The 21,161-nt window shown below is 36.3% G+C and overlaps 1 protein-coding gene across 2 annotated transcripts in view; it reads right to left on the minus strand.

The window, feature by feature from the left end:
* Rtf1 (RNA polymerase-associated protein Rtf1) overlaps positions 1-18,690 on the minus strand; it is a 101,946-nt gene extending 83,256 nt beyond the window's left edge. The window contains exon 1 of one of the 2 annotated variants that reach the window (XM_081725636.1): positions 18,474-18,690. In XM_081725636.1, coding sequence (XP_081581762.1) covers positions 18,474-18,551 — 78 coding nt within the window. In that variant the 5' untranslated portion in view covers positions 18,552-18,690. The remainder of the gene's footprint in view (positions 1-18,473) is intronic. The other variant, XM_081725635.1, reaches the window with a different exon arrangement.
* Positions 18,691-21,161: the final 2,471 nt, after the last annotated feature.

Consider the following 21,161-nt stretch of genomic DNA (forward strand, 5'->3'; position numbering starts at 1 on the left):
TTCCCGGACAAACCCTGTAGATAACCTAGGCGGCTGCCTAGGGCGGGAACATTTAGGGTCGGAATGGTACGCTTTTTTTTTTTAAAGTGCAGTTTATCAACATTGGCCAAAATGTACGTGCACCTACACATTTAGGAAGAGGAAATTAATAAAAAGTGGGATTACCCAAGATCGATTACTATCCTCTTATATGGAGCAGGGGAACATCTATCTGGCCATAGTACGTTTCCGTGTTCTCATTGTTCATTCTATAACTGCAGATCTCCTGCATTATTTGAATATCCAGATATCCAGACTCCGAATGCTCGCAGAAATGTCACTGTCCTAAAGTTTCTACATAAGGTAGTCAATGGAAACTTAAGGTCTGAAGCCCTACTTCAAAAATTATCCCTTCACATTCCAACCCGTGTAGCACAAATATCCATCTCTTCCACCTTTCCTACTCTAGACTGTCGATTATTCAAAGTTCCTTCTTTCACGGAGCATCAAATTTATACAGTCAGATAACAACTGACGTGGACATTTTTAAGCTACTTAGATTTTGACAGAATAATTACACAAATTCAAAATAACTAAAAATGAATTAAGAAACTTTATCTTTGCTTTGTCCTTTTTATTTTTATTTTTCTATTGTTAATACATGTTTTTTTTTTTTTTTTTTTTCGTTTTCCTGCGTAAATGGCGATCGTTATGTTGTATCTGAGTATCTGTTGAAATAAATAAATGAAATAAAAATAGACCCGATAGTCCTGGTGAAAGAGTTTGGAAGTATCAAAGCAGGGAAAGTACTGTTAAGGTTATAACTGCTGTTATTCTATTTATCTCAAACAGCAAGTGAGAGACTTGGAAATATTAAAATGTACTATCTCATCACGAACTTTATGTTGTTTTTTACACTGGTGCAAACAGAACTGATTTTTCTATGATATTTGTTGAATGTAGATAAATCTAATCCAATCAAAAATTATATGTAAGTGTAAACTTTGTATTACTAGTTTAGACCAATCGTTATCGCATAAATTGTTCAAAACACAAAGCTTTTTATAGTACACGTCTTAACTATTGATTTCCTTAAAAAGGCAAAGTTAAATTTTTGGACACACTGCAGTCACTAATTACGTTTTGTATGGAATCTTTTTAGAAAGAACTAGCATCAATTACCAGCTTCGCTGGGTTAAATTAAGAAAACATAATAATATGTTCCGTTAGTCAGTCACTTTTTACTATTATTAAAGCGCTCTCTGATATTGGTCAATTTCGATGATTTTTATATATACCTCTCTCCTTCCCATGTTACGGGGTACGGCATCGGAAGTGTCACTGTTCATCTCAGCGACCCCGAAAACTATGAATTTTACATTGGCATTGGTCATTAGATCATTTTTATATATCTCCCTCCTTCTCCCTCAAGTTGGGGGGCTGAATTTGGATTTAAACGGCATCGGAAGTGTCACTGTTCATCTCAGCGACCCCGAAAACTATGAATTTAACATTGGCATTGGTCATTAGATCATTTTTATATATCTCCCTCCTTCTCCCTCAAGTTGAGGGGCTGAATTTGGATTTAAACGACATCAGAAGTGTTACTGTTCATCTCATCGACCCCGAAAACTACGGATTTGACATTAATATCGGTCGTTTTCGATCGTTTTTAAATGTCTCTCCTCTCCCCCACCTTTAAGTTACACTATCAAAGTGATATGACAAAAAACATCTCAGGTTTAAAACTTCATCTACGTTGTAAATTTGATCGAGATCGGTCCGGTGGTTCAAGGGTTATTAAGTTTTATTTATTTTTATATATCTCTCCCCTCCTCTCCACCAACGTTAGGTTCTATCATAAAAGTGATATGATAAAACACCCCTGGTCCGAACCTCCTCTATGCTGAAAATTTGATTGGGTGGTTTAAGAGTTATTAACTCACGAACATAGTCACTTTTATTTTTATATATATTGATTTTAATATATCTCCTCCCCCTCCCCAATGTTGCTCCGTCAAAATGAAATGATAAAACATACCACCAGACACGAACCTTATCTATGTTGAAAATTTGATCGAGACTGGTCATTTGGTTCAAGAGTTATTAAGTTTTATGTATTTATTTATTTTTTATAACTCCCCATCCCCCTTAGTTCTACCATCAAAGTGGATAGCTAAAAACGCTCTCAGGCCAGAATCGCATCTACGTCAAAAATTTGATCGAACTCGGTCGCTCGGTTCAAGAGATTAAGAGTTACATAGTCACTTTCAATTTTATAATATACCGGTAGATTAGAACCATCTTTTGTTTTATATTTAAAATGGACATCGACATGGTTTACATTGCAATAAAACTTTAATTTCTTGTTGCCCTGTGGTTTTATTAATAAAATTTCATTCCAAACACCATATAAATAAAAATGTTTTTAAAAAATAATTGGCTTATAGATTACTTATTAATACCAAAGAGAGAGGCATCGCGAGTAAGTTTTATTTTATTTAATGCTTAAACAAATGGTAGCAATGTGATGATGTGGTGAAAACGTCAGGGGTAACAAAGCTTCATTTTGGTTTGGGTTTATGGGGGCGCAGACATTTTTTTTGGGGGGGGGTCTAGGGTATAAAATATCTTAGAGCCGCCCTTAGAGGAGGTCATACAACATACCATTCAGGAAAATCCATCCACTAGCACACAACTGTCAAGCCAACAAAAGCTGCCGTATTGTCCCGCCCCAGCTAATGTTCAGAGGAGAGTGAATGTGTGCCTATAACTGCTGCACAATCCCCGTGATGTGAGGTTTCTGAAACAGAATGTCAAATGCGACGAAATTATGTGTTTATTTTCTCTGAAATCCGAACGTGCAAAGACAGTGGCTGAGCAAGAGCCAACTTCCGAAACCGGTCGTCAAACAGCCGTTTCGAACATAAATTCGTGTTCTCTTAGTGGAATTATAAAGGTGTAATTAATTTCCAAGTTCGTTTCTAATTGCCGTACTGTCAATGCAGACTTTTATTCCGAACAGTTAGAGCGAATATACGCTGCACTACACCAAAAATACCCTGTTAGTAAAACGAGAGCGCACCCTGCTACAACAGAATAATGTGAAAACACACTCGACTCGAAAAATGCAACAAAAAATTCAGGAACTTGACGGCATCGAACTAGTACTACATCTAGGATATAGTCCTGACCTTGCCCCATTCGGATTACTACCTATTTCGATCCTTAGCGCACTTTCTAAATCCTTGGATGCTTCATCAACCAGGAGGAGGTGAAAACAACAGTGACTGACTTCTCTGCCTCTAAGTAGGTCTACAACATGTGGAATCAAGGAATTGGCAGGACGGTAGCTGCATACAATCTAGCACGAGGGTCTGTACTTTTAATATCACTCTGCTTCCATTGTACTGTAATAAATACAAGTATGTTGTGTACCAGAATATTGAAAGACTTACAACTCAAACTTTAATTCAACTTATTTCTCCTTCATAACACATTGTTTTGTGGATCGTCCTTTGTGTAATCACTTGTTAGTTGCTATGATAAACCGGCTTCTAAGACATATATTTTGATTAAAGTATTATACGTTCCTGTCAAATTCCAATTTGAAACTGGATATAACATGTACGGATATAATAAACTTACGAAGTTTAATTTATAAAACAATTAACTACAGAGTAAGATTTTAGTATGAGTATATCAGTTTCTAAGAACCGATTCACGAGTTCCTAGTATTCGGAGTTAATGGTTGCGTCGTAGGTTACGTGTTTCGTATTTTGTTTGACGTCATCGCTTGTTATGAAATTGTAAGATCCTTTTGATGAACGAGTTATCAACAGTTCGAATTCTGGTTCTGTGCAAATACATGTGTTAAATGTTGATGAGAAATATCTTTGTATTGCTATGAAGAAGTAGTATGTGTGACCGACTTCGTATTTGTCGAATGCAGAGAAGATAGAAGTCGATAGTTGGAGGTATATACGTAGGACAGTGATGAGTTTTTATTTTTATTATTATTTTTTTAATGTGTGTGTGTTCTAATAACAAGAGAAGTGCTGTGATTATATACTGACGTGATGGGATGCATATTAATCAGAAACAATACTCACCAAACCACTCGTATAACATTTCCACGCATACGTTTCAACGACAAATTGTCGTTATCCTGAATCCGCGTTCCGTAAGAAATCACACTGCTCCTAGAACTATATATTCTGATGCGTATCGTACGTTCCAGGTTCCTAAGCTGAAATAAAAATTATTATTATTTTCTCCGTTGATGATCCTCCCCAAAGTAATTTCCACCTTCATGGGGAACTATTTTATCTTCAGAATATCTTATCTCAGAAAAACCATCATTGTTTTTATTCTCCTCCATTTAAAAGTGGAAAAAGATAAGTGTAAAGTGAAAGTAGTAGTTTTTAGTGAAGTACAATGGTCAGAAAAATGTGAAACAGTGTCGAAGATAGGGGCCGCGGTGGCTTAGTGGTAGAGCGTTCACCTCTGGTGCTTGGGATCGCGGGTTCGATCACAGCCCCGCCAAGTGAACTTTGTGGTGGACAAACACCGTGTGCGTGGGTTTCCTCGAGGTTCTCCAGTTTCCTCCTACTTTCTTCATTCCACCATTTCATTCATTACTCATCATCGCCGTCTCCTTTAGCCTAACCGGCATAACTATGGGACGTAAAACTCAAAGATTTCATTTCAAAAGTGTCGAAGATACTATTTCTACAATATTTTACACAATACTCGAAGACCGAGAATGGTATCGCGATAGCAATGAGAAGCGAAACAGCAGAAAATGTAACCAAGGTGGGATATTGTAGTGACCGCCTAACGTTTGTAACTCTAAGTGCGAAAAAAAAAAAAAAAAAAACTCTTAATATAATTGTATATGCCAACAACTGACCACGATGACAACGAAGTGATATATAAGATTAGTAACATATTGCATCAGGCGGGAAGAGATAAGATTAATGCCATAATAATGGAAGACTTCAATAGCATGGTGGGATAGGGAATTGCGAGTAAGGTAGAGGGATCATTTGGACTAGGTAGTAGAAATGCGAGGGACCAGATGCTTAACCACTTCTTTAACATGATATAGTGGTGACGAATAAGTGGTTTTCGGAAAGATAAAACGAAGCTATACACGTGGAACAGTCCAGGAGATTTATTCATTCATTCGGACCACAATTTCTAGTGGCGGAAGTGGAAATCTGTTTAAGCCAACCAAAAAAGAGAGAGAGGAGAAATCGAAATCAATTAAAAATAACCATAAAGTATGGACAGTAATGTCAAAGAAGAGAGAGAAGAAACATTCTGTGCAATAGATGATATGTAAGCAGCGTAGAAAATTAAGGGAAAAGTTAAGCAGATTCTGCTAGATACACTCAACAATATTCAATATTAGCAAGATAGAAACTTTCGTATCGAAAAGAACGAATTCGGAAGGAGACCTTAACAAATGTATACACTTTGGAATCACAATCCACAATGACCGTACCTAATCAATGACCATTAAAAAGATCTGGCAGAAATTCATAAAGAATATATATGACCAAAAGAACTCCCCAAGAGATATTGTGACCGAAGCAGAAGAAGAGATGGATGAAGAAAAAGGACCCAGCATATTGAAAAGTGAAGTAGTACAAATCATCGAAGACATGCGAAGCATAATGGCCACTAGAGACGACGAAGTACCTACGAATATGCTTAAGGGATTAGGAGATAATGTAATGAAAGTATTTAAGTCACTTATTAACAAGACCTATCCCGACTGGAGATACACTACCAAGAGATTTCCTATATATTGCAATGGTTGCATTGCCTACGAAAGAGCAAGTAAACAAGCGTAATGATCGTGAAAAATTATCTTTGTTGCCCACACTGGAAATATTATTGTGCGCATACTAAAGATTGAAAACCAACCCCCCCACCCCCCAAAAATACTACCTGAACTCATATCTGTTTAATCGTTGCTTTTTCGGGTTTATTTTATTTATTTATTTTTTTTATTTTTTAATTTCTCTTAAGTTTCTAAGTTTCTTTGGACCAAAAATGTTAAAATGTGATTTATATAATTTACAACAATTTTTCAAAGATTTCAAGTGTCTTTTTTGTCTTTTGTAGCACTTCAATTCCGTGCTTCTCTCGTGTTCAGCGTTTATTTGCTTATAAAACTTTAGTGTCTTTTTTTAGCAACAAGGTTATTTGAAATGTGGAACTACAATTTATATGGAATCCGAACCACCATAATGTGTTCAAATTTTAATGCTCTTTCACCGGGAATCGAAACTGGGACAACGTGTACCGAAAGCGAGGAACCAGTAGGAAGGCTGTTCAACGTTTGATCAGTACATTGGTTTATAGTATGCTAGCTGAAATGCCCCTTCTTTGCAAGGAAAAGAAAAGAACAGGACTCCCCTTCCCCGTTAGGATACTTATTTTAATGAAAGTGTAATGATAAAAATACAGAAGATACTCTACTTTTGGCATAAATATTGAAACAACCTAGTTCAATAGAATACGTATTGAATCAAATTGATATGATTTTAAAACATAGCTTGACGAGAGTACTATTTTCTAAAAGTCATTTCAGCGAATCAGCCGTTTCCCAACCCCGAAATATTATGAATTCGACATTATTATTTTAATTTTTCACTTCCCCTGAACTTGGACTTAAACGACATTGGAAGCATCACTATCCATTTCAAAGACCCAGAAAACCATGATTTCCACGCTAATATTAGACGTTTTGTATTACTTTTACATGTCACCCCATTCAGTGTTGTTGCTTTCCTTTGCTTCTATTAACATCCTAACAATAGCTTTCAGCAGGTGTAATTACAAATTCTCGGAATTACATAATTTTTAGCAGCGTTGTAAACTTTACAATTGTTAGTTATATCTCCAGAACAGTTTGAGATATCAAATCGTTTTAAACGGTATTATGATCATAAAAATTATTGAAACATCTTGGATGAGGTATTTATCTAGGCAATTTTCCAACAGAAAGGCTTTTGAAAAACTATAAACTTTCAATTCATTGTAACTTTGTTCCTATTCATTCGAAATCAACTATTTCACGATCACAATATTAGACACTAAAGCATTTTAGATGTGAATTGCTCCGTCCGTTTCTCACTTGCGTTATTACTGCAGTCGTAATCACCAATATCTTGATGTTTATGATACTGTAGCTTCCTTAGTTTACAAAATTCGATATTACAAGTTTTCGTTTAACATGTAGATTTAAAATATGTGACAACCTGACATTTGAAAAAAAAAATATATATATATATAACTTTAGGCATATGTTGGGGAAAATGAAATGCAATTTTTCAGTTTAATGTCCTGCGATTATACTCTTTAAGCTAAGAGAAACGGATGACTGACGCAAATGAATAATGTTAGAAGAATTGATGGAATAAAAATGTAGGCGAAAACGAAAGTAACCCGAGAAAACCCATGGACACAACACACCAGAGGTAAGCATTCTACCATTGACTCATCATGGCCCCTAACTTATTTTGAGTTGGCAACGCTGTTTACTTAGTGGTTTCCGAAACTACGTCAATGTCCCCCTGCCGACACTTGCATCGTATAAAATTTGAATGTTTTTTTCTCAATTATCAAGATAAATGGTCCACCCTGTATATACAGAAGGCCACCTATTATATTCATTCAGTACCATCATATTCCATGTCTATCACTTTTTGCCACATATGTGGAAGGCTTCGTACACCGTCAGCTCGTCAATCTTTGTCGATGTCCAGCAGGGACGGCCATACGGCCGGATAATGGCTTCTCTTGTGTCGCAATGTTTTCCACAAAAGAGTTACTCATTTTGGATAGACGGACGCCACAAAGTCTCTGAAAACACTGTTGTGCACTGCGCCCACGTTCTACTTCAATCTTAATAAATCACTTTGTTCGTCTTTCCGAAACATATTGTTATGGCGCTTCCATTTCTATTTCTACTTCGAATTTTGATATTTTATAGAACAAAAGTTTTCAGTCTATACTTAAATTTGTACAAATAAAAAAAATCGTGACCCAAAAGCTAAATTTCGTGACTCTTTCTTGACTTTCGTGACCGTTTTCCGATTTCATGACTTTCGGGACCGATAGACACCCTGGTTTTGTTGTTTTTCCCGCCTGTTCTATCTCTATGGCTCTTCAAACGGTAAAATTTTTTGAATTTTTATTACTCTTCCCATTTGAGATACAAGACGTCAAAAATCGTACGTATGGAAAAAATATCACTTTTGATTTTGCATGAAAAATAAAGGAAAAGTATATCAGGCTTTAAAATTTATACGTAAGGTCTTTAGAATCGTGTAAAGCAAGAGTCTTATAATATTAGAATTTATTTCTTTTCTTCCGTCAACAATGAGATGCTGGTGCGAAAATTGGAATTTGCAGGTTTGAATGCTTGAATTTGGAGCTAACTTTACGGTGTTGATAGACAAGGTGGAAAAATTATGTACATAACATAAAATGTAGTGCTTTTTGTGTAGCGTACACTGGTTCTTGTGTCAAGTTTTTCAGTGAAGCAGTAATTTGAGATGTTACAACCGCAAATGTATATAAAAAAAAAGAAAAGAAAAGAAAAGAAAAAAAAAACATGCGTGGCATATATAAGTCTAACCTAGCACATACTTTTTTCTGTTCTTACACAATAAGCCTAACTTTTTTTTCGAACTTTTTAAAGATATACAGTAAAGAAAAAATAAAAATGGTCGAGCAACCATCACTGGGTGTGTTGATATGGATTTAACCCACGGAAAGGTATGCAGACGAAATAGTTATTACAATTAAAACCAACAAAGGACTACAGGAGATTACGAATAGAACAGTTGACACTGAGAAACAATATGGAATAGAAACCAATATCTAAGTTATATCAATAAATAGAGGAAACGATAAATATTTAATACATCAACCCCTCTATAGGTTAGAGATGCACCGATATATCGGCCACTTTTGGGAGTATCGGTATCGGCAAATGGGCACCGATATTTACCGATACATTTCCCGAACTATTTTCAATTCCTTTAATATTAACAATGGCACTTATATTTCATCGATTTCTTTTAGACTTTGATCAAAAATTATCAACTATACAATCGATTTCTTTATGCACGTGTACGCCTTTGATTTGCACTAGGGATGTACCGATATATCGGTATCGGTGATATCGGCCACTTTTGGGAGTATCGGTATCGACAAATGGGCACCGATATTTACCGATACATTTTCGGAACTATTTTCAATTTGTTTAATATTAACAATGACACTTATATTTCTTCAATTTCTTTTAGACTTAAAGTTGATCTAAATTATTATCATTTGTACAATCGATTTCTTTATGCATGTGTACGCCTTTGATTTGCACTACTCGTACTCAACTGATATTTTTACTATCTTCATGCCAAAATACCGACAAAGAAAAGCCAAAGGTCCTCAGTCACGATCATGGGCGTCCGAAGAAAGTTTTCTGGGGATGGCCTATTCCATGCTATATTACGTCTGGTTTTTAATATACGTGGTTTACTATAGTACGTATACATTTTCGTGAGCCAGGGGCTCAGACCTCACCCTGCCTTCCCCCTTCGGGCGCCCATGATAGGATAGCAGACCCATCATTTAAATCCCAAACGAAGCAGAGGTTTCAATTCAGAGGAAAATGCTATGAAAGAAACCCACAAGACGTTCACTTTGTCATTATTTTTTCCTACTTGCTGGTTAAAAACAATTAGTTCTAAAGTAATAAATATCGATTTCGACTTCGCTTAAATAATCCTCTTATTTTTTTATGGTATACACCTGGTTCACCATGCATATTTTTTTAAACAATAAGAATTTGTAACGGTAGTATCCGTTTGCATTATATGTATGCAGTGGCCGCGATGAGGGGGGCAGGAGGGGTCAGATATCCCCACTTTTTTGAAGTGACCTCATAATGTATATAGTTTCATTTAGAAATGTAAACTTTTTGTACGTATTACTGGTTCATAGAAAAAAATAGTGCAATATAATATTTGCTGTGGCGTGAGTACGTACTGGTTATTTGTCTTCCCGTGGAGTTAAGAAAGCTACATGAATTGCGTTTTAATTGCCACGAAAATGGCCCAAAAAATTAACCTTTTGGAGCGCAATAATTCCAGCGTACTTTCATTTCCTCTTACAAGGATTCGATATGTTAGTCAGCTGCTTTGAAATTAATTGAAAAAACATTTCGCAAAAAAAGAAAAAAGTTCACAAGTTATTCTTTAATTGCACAAAAATCGACAGTTCCTAAAAATGTCTTTTCTTCTTTCTAATAGTAAGGAATATTGATTAAAAAAAGATTAATAAGAATCAACCTCTACCTTTTTCTTGTTCTGCCTACAGCATTTATGATATTCCGCAGTTACAAATTGGTGGTGAAAGAAAAAAGTCCCTTTTTTCACTAGCAGACACAATAATGCCCTTTTCGCAGACGCACCAAAGCCCTTTTCGCTGGCTTTTTTCTTTAAACAGAAAACAACAAAGAAACAAGTGAGAATGCTTGAAGAACATTGCCAGAACAAAGTGAATTTTTTTTTTTTTGAAACTTATATGAAATTTTATATTAAATGTATTTGATTAAATTCAATAGATAATACACTTACATATTTGGAACCTGCGTATTAGGGGATCTGTTGAATTAGCTATATTGAGCTGTCACTTTTTATCAGTGATGCCAATCTAGCCTATTTGGAGAGGCCATACAAATTTACGAAATGCTTATAGCCTCAAATATAGCTTATTTTTTGAAACGCTTTTGCCATTTTTTATTAGCCGTTAAATTAATTGTAAAAATTGTTTTTCTTTCAAAATAAACTAATCTAAAAAATTAGCCTATTTGTCATTATATATCATCGTATTCCGTGTAACGTGGGTTCCTGTCACCACGGCATGGCGCGTCCTCAGGTTGCGGATCGAGGAGAAGGCCCCTAGATATAGAGGTTAGCTGCGAATATACTGAATAAGCAGTCGCGGACAGACGACTAGGAGTGGTCCTCCAGCTTGGGGGTTTGGGTAAGGCTATCACCCTTATCCTGTAAAAAAAAAAAAAAAAAAAAAAAAAAAAAAAAAAAAAAAAAAAAAAAAAAAAAGTACTTGTTCAGAAACATTCACAAAAGCCTCGGACAAAAACCGATAACTTGGCACGACATCAGCAAAAGAAAATGGACATGAGATTTGGAACATGGAATATTAGAAGTCTTTATAGGGCAGGCGCGTTAAAATCTGTAACGAGTGAGTTAGAGAAATACAGGATGAACTTAGTAGGAGTTCAGGAAGTTAGGTGGGAAGGAAATGGATATGAGAATTCCGGAAATTTTACGTTTTTTTTACGGGGAAGGAAATAAAAATCACCAGTTAGGAACAGGGTTTTTCGTTCACAAACGAATATTACCAGCAATTAAACGGGTTGAATTTGTTACTGACAGACTTTCTTTTATTACTCTTAAGGGACGGTGGTGTGATATTATTGTTTTAAATGTACATGCTCCAACTGAAGATAAGGGTGACGATATAAAAGATGTGGAACGGATATTTGACCAACTCCCGCGATACCATATGAAGATTCTATTAGGGGATTTCAATGCGAAGGTAGGACGAGAGGATATTTTCAAACCGATTATAGGGAACGAAAGTTTGCATAAGGAAAGTAATGACAACGGTGTTAGACTCGTGAACTTTGCAACATCCAAAAACCTAATCGTGAAGAGTACAAAATTCCCACATCGCGACGTTCATAAATACACTTGGACATCACCAGATGGAAAAACACATAATCAAATTGATCACGTTTTAGTAGATAGAAGAAGACAATCTAGCATAATTGACGTACGGTCGTTTAGAGGGGCTGATTGTGACACTGATCACTACCTGGTAGCAGTGATAATACGGGGGAGATTATCGTTGAATAAAGGTAATACTCAATGTCCGAAAACGGAGAGATTTAATTTAAAGAAATTAGAAGAGAGCCAGGTAAGAGAGGAATACCAGATTGAAGTTTCGAATAGATTCTCGGTTTTAGAAGACTCGGAGTGCACTAGTGTTGAGGATACTTGGATTGCAATTAGAGATAGCATTAAAAGTTCAGCAATAGAAAAATTGGGACACGCGGAAATACGTAGGAACAAACCATGGTTCGACCAAGAATGCATTAAACTAGCAGAGAAGAGAAAACAGGCAAAATTACGCTGGCTACAAAATCCGAATGAAATAACTACACAAAATTTCGCAGATATCAGGCGGGAAACTTCCAAAACTTTTAGAACAAAGAAACGGGATTTTTTGAAAGCTAAAATTAAGGAACTTGAAGATAATAGTAAAAATAAAAATATTCGGGACATGTATAAGGGGATCAGCGAATTTAAGAAAGGCTATCAACCTCGTGCTTATATTTTAAAGAAATCTGACGGAACAGTTCTCACTGATGCGGATAGCCTCTTAAATAGATGGAAAGATTCCTTTGATGATTTGCCGAACACGCAGCCAAAAACTAATGTGCCTGGAGAAAAGGAGATACACACCGCAGAACCGTATATTCCAGAACCCAATCGAATAGAAGTGGAAGCCGCTATAAAGAAATTAAAGAAACACAAATCTCCGGGTGTAGATGAAATTCCGGCTGGGTTAATTTTATCTGGAGGCGAAAAATTGTGGAACAAGATACACAAACTCATTCTCCTTATCTGGAACAAGGAAGAATTGCCACACGAGTGGAAAGAGTCAATCATTGTTCCAATTCACAAGAAAGACGACAAAACTGTAATAATTATCGAGGCATTTATCTTCTGTCAACATCCTATAAAATCCTTTCAAATATTCTGTTAGCAAGATTGACCCCATACGCAGATGAAATTATTGGAGATTATCAGTGCGGATTTAGACGAAATCGATCAACTATCGATCAAATATTTACCATTCGCCAAATACTCGAAAAGAAGTGGGAACACAATACCCCGGTACATCAACTATTTATTGATTTTAGAAAGGCTTACGACTCGGTTAGGAGAGAAACATTACACAACGTTCTTACAGAACTTGGAATACCGAGAAAGCTAATTAGATTAATTAAGATATGTTTAAATGAATCCCAAAGTAAAGTCCGGGTAGGAAATTTTTTGTCCACGAGCTTCCACGTCGAAAATGGCCTGAAACAAGGAGATACGTTGTCGCCATTATTATTTAACTTTGTGCTGGAATACGCCATAAGGAAAATCAAAGATAGCAACCAGGGCCTAGAGCTGAACGGCATTCACCAGGTTATGGCATATGCTGATAATGTAAATTTAATAGGGGATGATAGGAGAACAGTAGAAATAAATGCAGAGATCTTATTAAACGCTTGCAGGGACATGGGTTTAGAAGTAAATGCAGAGAAAACTAAATACATGGAAGTGCGTCGGGACCGTAATACTGCAAATTGTGGAGGCGTTAAAATATTAAATAATACTTTTGATAAAGTGGATACTTTCAAATATTTAGGATCAATATTAACAGACGAAAATCATATTCACGAAGAAATTAAATGTCGACTAAAAGCAGGGAATTCGTGTTACTATTCGGTTCAAAATCTCTTGTCGTCGCGAATTCTGTTGAGGAATTTGAAGCTTAAAATATATAAAACGATAATCAGGCCTGTTGTTCTGTATGGTTGCGAAACATGGTCGCTTACTCTGAGGGAAGAGCATAGACTGAAAGTATTTGAGAACAGGATCCTGAGAAGAATATTCGGACCCAAGAGGAACGAGAATGGGGAATGGCAGAAGCTTCATAACGAGGAACTACATAGTTTATACGGTTTACCCAACATTGTTAGGGTCGTCAAGTCTAGGAGGCTTAGGTGGGCAGGTCATGTAGCTAGAATGGAAGAAAGTAGAAACGCTTTCAAAGACTTGCCTGGTAGACCCATAGGAAAACGACCATTAGGAAGACCTAGGCGCAGATGGGAGGATAATATTAAGATGGATCTCGCAAAGATAGGAATACAAAGTAGAAACTGGATCCAATTAGCTAAGGATAGAAGTCAGTGGAGAGCTTTTGTGAACGCGGCACTGAACCTCCGGGTTCCATAGGCCATAGAGTTAGTTAGGCCTCCTAGACTAGACTTAGTTAGGCATCCTAGACTTAGTTAGGCATCCTTATATCATCGTATTAATTGATTTCTCTAGACAGAGGGTATTTTTTCATTCATCTTCTCTCTTTGAATCATTAAACAGTTTCTGAACAATGCCAACTGACACAGCAGACTCCAATGGAAATGAATGAACAACAGGCTTAATTTTTTTGAAAATGTTCATTGTAGAAATGTATTGCCTGTATCCAAGTACCCCATCGCGTCAGCACAGGCTCTGGAGGAAGTGGCACATCTGGCAGTTGACCTCTGTGAACTTGAACACGTTGTGGCGCCTTAACAAACATTTTTTTCGTGGAAGAAACTAGTTGATTTACTTCGCAAAAGTTGTTTCTCACCTCTTCAGCAACACGCTGAAGAGCATGGACCATACAGGTCAAAGAATTAAGTGGGGGTAAAAAACTGTAAGTGCTCTAGCCGCTTTTAACATGTACGCTGCACTGTCTGTATAGAGAACAAGGACTTTTTCTTCCTGAACTCCTCCCGGCCACAACACTTTAAGACCATCGTTTACAAAGCGAGCAATCGTGGAATGATTCGTGCGTTCCAGCAATTTACTCGCAATAAAATAGGATTTATATGGAGCACCTTCACTTAACTTTCCAAACACTAAATTTGCTACATAACGTCCCAAAACGCCTGTTGTTTCGTCCACAGAAATCCAAATATATGAACTACCTATTTCTGCCCTAATGGTATCTATAGCTTCCCTATAACAAACTTCGAGATAATACTTTCGAAGAGTGGATTCGTCAGGAATTCGACGCCCGCAGTACTTCTCCAGAAAAGCACGGTATGTTGGCACTTGAACCTTGTTCCAAGGAATGTTTGCTGCTATTATTGCTTTGAATAAGTCTTTGAAAAACTCACTCACTGAAGTATCTTGATGCATTTGTGTCAAGAGTGCTTGTTTTTTGCAGTTCGCAAACTTCTTGCATGGAGTGCACTTCGTATATGTTGTTCTAACTGAGATTTCATTGAACATCCAATTTTTTTTATCACACACTTGGCACAACACCACTTTACCGTCCGTAGTAAACGCATAAGTACTACCAGAACGAACTTAATGTTCACCATCCTCTTAGGTATTGATCAGCACCAATATCATCTCTCTATGATTTAAGTTTCCCGACACACTATTCCTTAAATCTCCCGAAATCGGAACTTTTTGGCTAATACCTTGGGAACAGTAAGTAAAAGAGAGATGATATTGGTGTTGATCAATACTTAAGAGGATGGTGAACATTTTGGTACCAAATACTGACCGGTGGCCCCCGACTAACTGGCCAAATCACACAATTTTCCAGACAAAATTTCAAGATGTTCATAAGGAAGGAATCAAATCTCTTCTTAGATCTTCGTTGTTTAAGAGTACAAGGGGCTAGTTGCGTTGCTCTTGTCAATTTATTTAATAAAATATGAAATACGATATACGGTATTTAAACTGAAAAATAGTATCCTATTAATTATACAACCTTTCGTCAAAGTGTTAGAAACAATCAGGAAAACTAACATTGATATACAAATATTCAGATCATGTCTTGCTCCCCCCCACTTTTAACGTCCAATCGCCGCCACTGTATGTATGTAAATAGAGAACAGTAAATGCAACGTAACTATTAAAGTGCATTATCACTCTAAATATCAATTACTGACTCTTAGAATTAAGTTTACACTATATAAGTATTTGCTGCTTTTTAGTTCATTTTATGTAAGCTGGATTAAATTTAGAGGAAATATATTTTTTGTGTAGAACCTAATATGAAATTCTGCTTTTTGTCTTTCAATGTCAAATTTTGGCCTTATATCTAATATACGCTATTACAATGTTGATCATTTCTAATAATAATATTCTGAAAATTTCTAATAATAATTCATATAAGAAATGTGTTCAAAAATATCGGTATCGGTGAAAAAGTGATATCGGTACATCCCTACTATATGTGTGAATTCAATTATAAACAGAGTGAAAAAATTAACAACTAAACCGAGAATCAAATCCTAGAACTTCGGCGTATCAAGTCTATGCATTAACCATACGCAGTCCGCACCCTGAACAGCTATACATTCCCTTGCTCCCTGAAATCGGTATTCATTCAGTCAGACCACACGGTTTGCACCACAGCTCCTGTTGTGCTTGTTCATATTCAAAACAACTCTGACGGTTGTATTATATTGATAAATGGAGGAAACAATCGACTTTTAACACACGAATTCCTCTATAAACGAGAATTCAATGGCACAGAAACAGTGAATAACATGCACGACTGGATCTGGAATTAAACCTTGGATCATCGCCGTACTGTGCTTAAGCGTTAACCACTACGCTGTCCAATCCTCTCCTTGAACAGTCATACGTTTACTTACTGTTCGAAGACTGTGTTCATTCAGTCAGACCACATCCAGTCGTGCACCTCTTCACTGTTTGTGTTACCACACTAAAGAGATCAGGTCAAGAACTGCCAAAGACAAAGAGGCCTTCAACAAGAAAAGGCCTCTTCTAGTGAGCAAATATTGGACTAAGGAAAACGCTAAGTGCTATATATGAATTACTGGATTGTATGATCCGGAGAAATGTGGAAGATACATTTCCAGACCCGAATCTACAGGGTTAAAAAAAAAAAAAAAAAAAAACCTATTAATCCCACGATTTATCGCAGGCAAAATAATAAATAATAATATTCTGATAAATTTCCTTTACAACTAGTCGTTGAAATATATGCTTCAAATTGTTATATGGGTGCTTTGGTGAGCATTGTTTCTGATTAAGTGCTGCACTTGATATGTGTACTTCTAGGTATATTCAAAAAAGGCATTTATTTTTAACTGGTTGTTGGAAGGAATATAGCGACTTGGATGAAGAACACTGGCTGTATTTGAGTGTTAACCAATTACGTAATTTTGCTGATCGTGATTAGGTGCTTAGAATCACCAGTGTGTTCGTGTAGTCACTTAAAGCATCTTGTAAATTACACATAGACCGGACAATTTATGTTTCATTTTGCATTTTATTTTTCTGGAAGAGAAAGTATTACAAGGTATGTTTATCGGAGAAAGGTCCTTTGTTCTCTCAGGTACGCCGGTTTAGTTTATTGTCCATATTATTGAGTATTTCATTCATTTAGATTATAATTTTAAGTATGTAGGGGTTCGGGGACCTTGCCTCATTAAGTTCAAATTATTTGTTTATTAAGAACATAACGTTATTATTATTATTTTATTTGGATAGGCTACTTTATTAGTTTGCTTTCAATTGCATGGGATGAACCTTCGGATGGAATTTAGTACCTCCCCCGACTCGTTTCATGGTTACAGAACCGAGTACCTTGTTTTTGTCTAAATTGTAATCTAGGAAAGGAAAAAAAAAAAAAAAAAAACATGCGGGGCTTCTGACCTCCTTCGCTTTTTCAAATTATTTTGTCACGTAAATACCACTGGAGATCTTGTATGTGCAAGACTGGGGAATATACTAAATATCAACCTGAACGATGTGATTCTTATTTTGCTATAAAGAATTATCGGATTACTTCCGCAGATGGGGCCCTGGAATACAAAATTTACAGGAAAATGAACAGAATCAGACGAAACGTCAACATGAGACTACAAAAAAAAGTTGAGAATGGCATTTAGAATACCGCCCAACTGGTGTCATGGCCTCAGAACCGAATACTTTGTTTATGTATAAATTGTGATAAAGGTAGAAAACAACACGCCCTGTGGGGCTTCTAACCCCCTTCGCTCGCTCAGCTATATTTTGTGAAGTAAGTGACACTGGATATCATATGTGCAAGACTGGGGGAGAAACTAAGATACCCAAAGTGAATGGTCATCATTAAAGAAAGAACAAATAAATAGTAATACAACGTAGAAAAGAGGCTCATATGGGTCTTATCTGGAGCCGCCATCTGCGGCAGTTTAGCCGAATTATCTATTTAATACTCAATTCAGCTGACGATTGCACTAGGTTGTCAATTTGTTTACCTTATGCAGGAAATATATGTACCTAATACTCACTGAATGATGCTACCTTACAATAAAATTAAAACCTATCGTCATTGTTTTGAGAAAATAGGCATAGTTGACTTTATTACATTTTTTCAAATCATTTTTCCGGTACGAATTTCTAGTTAAAGGATGCCAAGTAGTCATTGCAAAATATCTTATATTTACAGCGCAATCAACTTCAAAGACAATATATTTCCACTGGCTAGGTCTACACATTTCTTTCCTTACTTGAAAACATGAAATTATTAACGTGTACTAATGTTTTAAAAATGATTCGAATTATGAATTACGAGTACTCATCACATACCGAATCCAGATCTGACGCACTACCCTCACTTTCATCACTATCTGAATCAATTAAAACCTGATTTTTCCTTTTCACCATTGCCGCTTCGAGGGAAAACTCAAATTTAAATAAAAATGTCTTCTGCTTTTATAATACAGTTAATAATCATACACAACTCTCCCCAAAACCACTCTCCTCAACATGGTCCAAGCTACACTTCCGGTGACAGTACTATTGCCATCTATAAGAGTAAAATGAAATTATTCATATCAACAATGAGAAATTGACTAACATATAGCGATATGGAGAGTAGAATAGAACAAAATTGCGCAGCGTAACACAACGCAAAATATTCAAAATAAATTTTAACTGTTATACTTATTTTTATATTTTACTAGTGTAGGAAAAATTTATTTTTCTTGCAACAACTCCTTTATAGGTACGAATTCAACGATACGCAATGAAAAATGTATGACTTGATCGGGACTTAAACCTAGGATGAGTTGGTGTGTTAAAAATAAGTTTTTTCTTCATTCGTTAAAATAATTATAATGCAATCAACAGAGGTGTTCTGAATAAGCACACTGGATTATCCAAGCAAAACAGAAAGTAGTGCTCTTGAGCAGTGTTCGAAGTGAAAAAAAAAAACAGAGGCAGTGTTCGAAGTTTTATAATAACTTTGACTCAACATACCGGATATTTAAATATTGTCTTGATCACTGGAAAACCAAAGACGGTACGTCCTCATTACTAAAAAATCAGAGGCGGTATGGCATACCATTGCATACCGTCTCACCTCGACAACTGCTCTTGAGTGAAAGAACACCGACGTCAAGAATAAGAGACTGTATGGCTTTTCTGGCAGCGAAATGTGTAGGGTAGTGGTTAATGAATCGGCAGAGTGCCCCGAAAAATCCCAATTTCGATTCCCGGCTCACTGATGCACATTTTCTCTCTGTGTATCATTGTAATGCTTATTATCGCAAACTAATACGCAAATATTGCGTGGCGTTGACGCAAGCTGTTGTGAATTATTCCTGATCAGTGGAGTATTTAAGGGGGGTCTTCCGGGCTTAAGCCCCCCCGAAATCTTACTTACTATAGTAAAGTATATGAAAATCTTGCAGAATTTTCAGATTTTCAGGCAAAACCCCCCCGAAAGTTAGCAAAGCCCTCCCCGAAACAAAATCGTAAATACGCCACTGTTCCTGATAATAGTGCAAACGAAAAATATCAACTGCACAACCCAGCACAATCGTTTTGAAACAGTTTTGAAACTGGCGATTTCACATGATGTCAATTCAGCAACATTCATTAGCTTTCTGATTATTGATAACATGATAAGAAAGATGCGAAATCTTGATAGTACAAACGTAGCACAACTGATTAAATGTAAATTGAAAATAGTTTGGAAATACTTTGGTTGCTGGCTTTCCACTTTATTTCGTTGATTATTTTTTTCCATTTGATAACACAAATTAAAAACTGATTGGCACAGTACAGCACAAACGCAACAGAATCATTTCCAAACTTTTTTTAAAAAACTTTTGACATATTTTACGCAACAGCGAATTTCACTTGACGGCAGTATCGTCACTTATTATTATTATTATTATTATTATTATTATTATTATTAGTAGTAGTAGTAGTAGTAGTAGTAGTAGTAGTAGTAGTAGTAGTAGTAGTAGTAGTAGTAGTAGTAGTAGTAGTAGCGTAGCCAGGATGTGTGTTTGGGGGGAGGCAAGTGGTGTTATAGGTACATATAGAAAAATTACAAACAAAAAATATACAAACATAAAAATATATTTAAAAAAATACAAACATCAAAGTACCAAAGTACATTGTCGGACCTCTTTGGGGGGCCCGGCCCCTCCGCCCCCTTCCCTACGCCACTGATTATTATTATTATTTTGTTAGACCGGCCCCCACGTGAACACACGTTATTTTGTTAGACGTGAACACACGTTTGGTAGAAGTTCGGTGAATGTCTGATCCTGATTCTGTTCTCTTCCCTGATATCTGGAAATCGTGTAGAAATTTTCGGGTACCCTCAATTTTTCTTTTATTACTTGCAAATTTTAGAAACCGGCTATTCAATTTACATTTCGCACACTGCTATATTTTGTTCGTGCCTACTCCCTATATATATATATATATATATATATATATATATATATATATATATATATATATATATATATATATATATAATGAAATCTTTCGGTTTAACGTCCCATGATTATGTCCTTTGGGCTAAGGATTATGGCAAGAGATGATTAAGGCTATGGATGGATAATTAAGGCAAGTGAATAATTATAGAAAATTATGGAAGCAAACGGGAGTGCCCACGGACGCAATGTTGTCCATTACATATTTACTTGGCCAGGGATAGAACCAGAGATCCCACGGACCAAAAATAAGCGCTTTACCACTGACTCATCGTGTCCTCACCACACATTTAAGCGATAGCATGTATAGCGTAGAGCAAGCTGGTCACTAGCCTAAGTCCTTAGCCAGTAGGTGGTAGTTGTTAATTGTTATGTATATAAGACTGTAATATTATCTCGGCTCCGATGTCTTTGTTCTACCTACGGCCCTGCAAAGGCATCTCACGTTGTGACTTGACAGTTTTCTTTTTGTGATTCTGCCAACCAAACAACAGAGAACACCCTGCAAAATAGTATAGATACGTTGGTGAAATCTACAGAA

Source organism: Thermobia domestica, chromosome 9, assembly GCF_964235325.1.
Source record: "Thermobia domestica chromosome 9, izTheDome1.hap1.1, whole genome shotgun sequence".
Taxonomy (NCBI): domain Eukaryota; kingdom Metazoa; phylum Arthropoda; class Insecta; order Zygentoma; family Lepismatidae; genus Thermobia; species Thermobia domestica.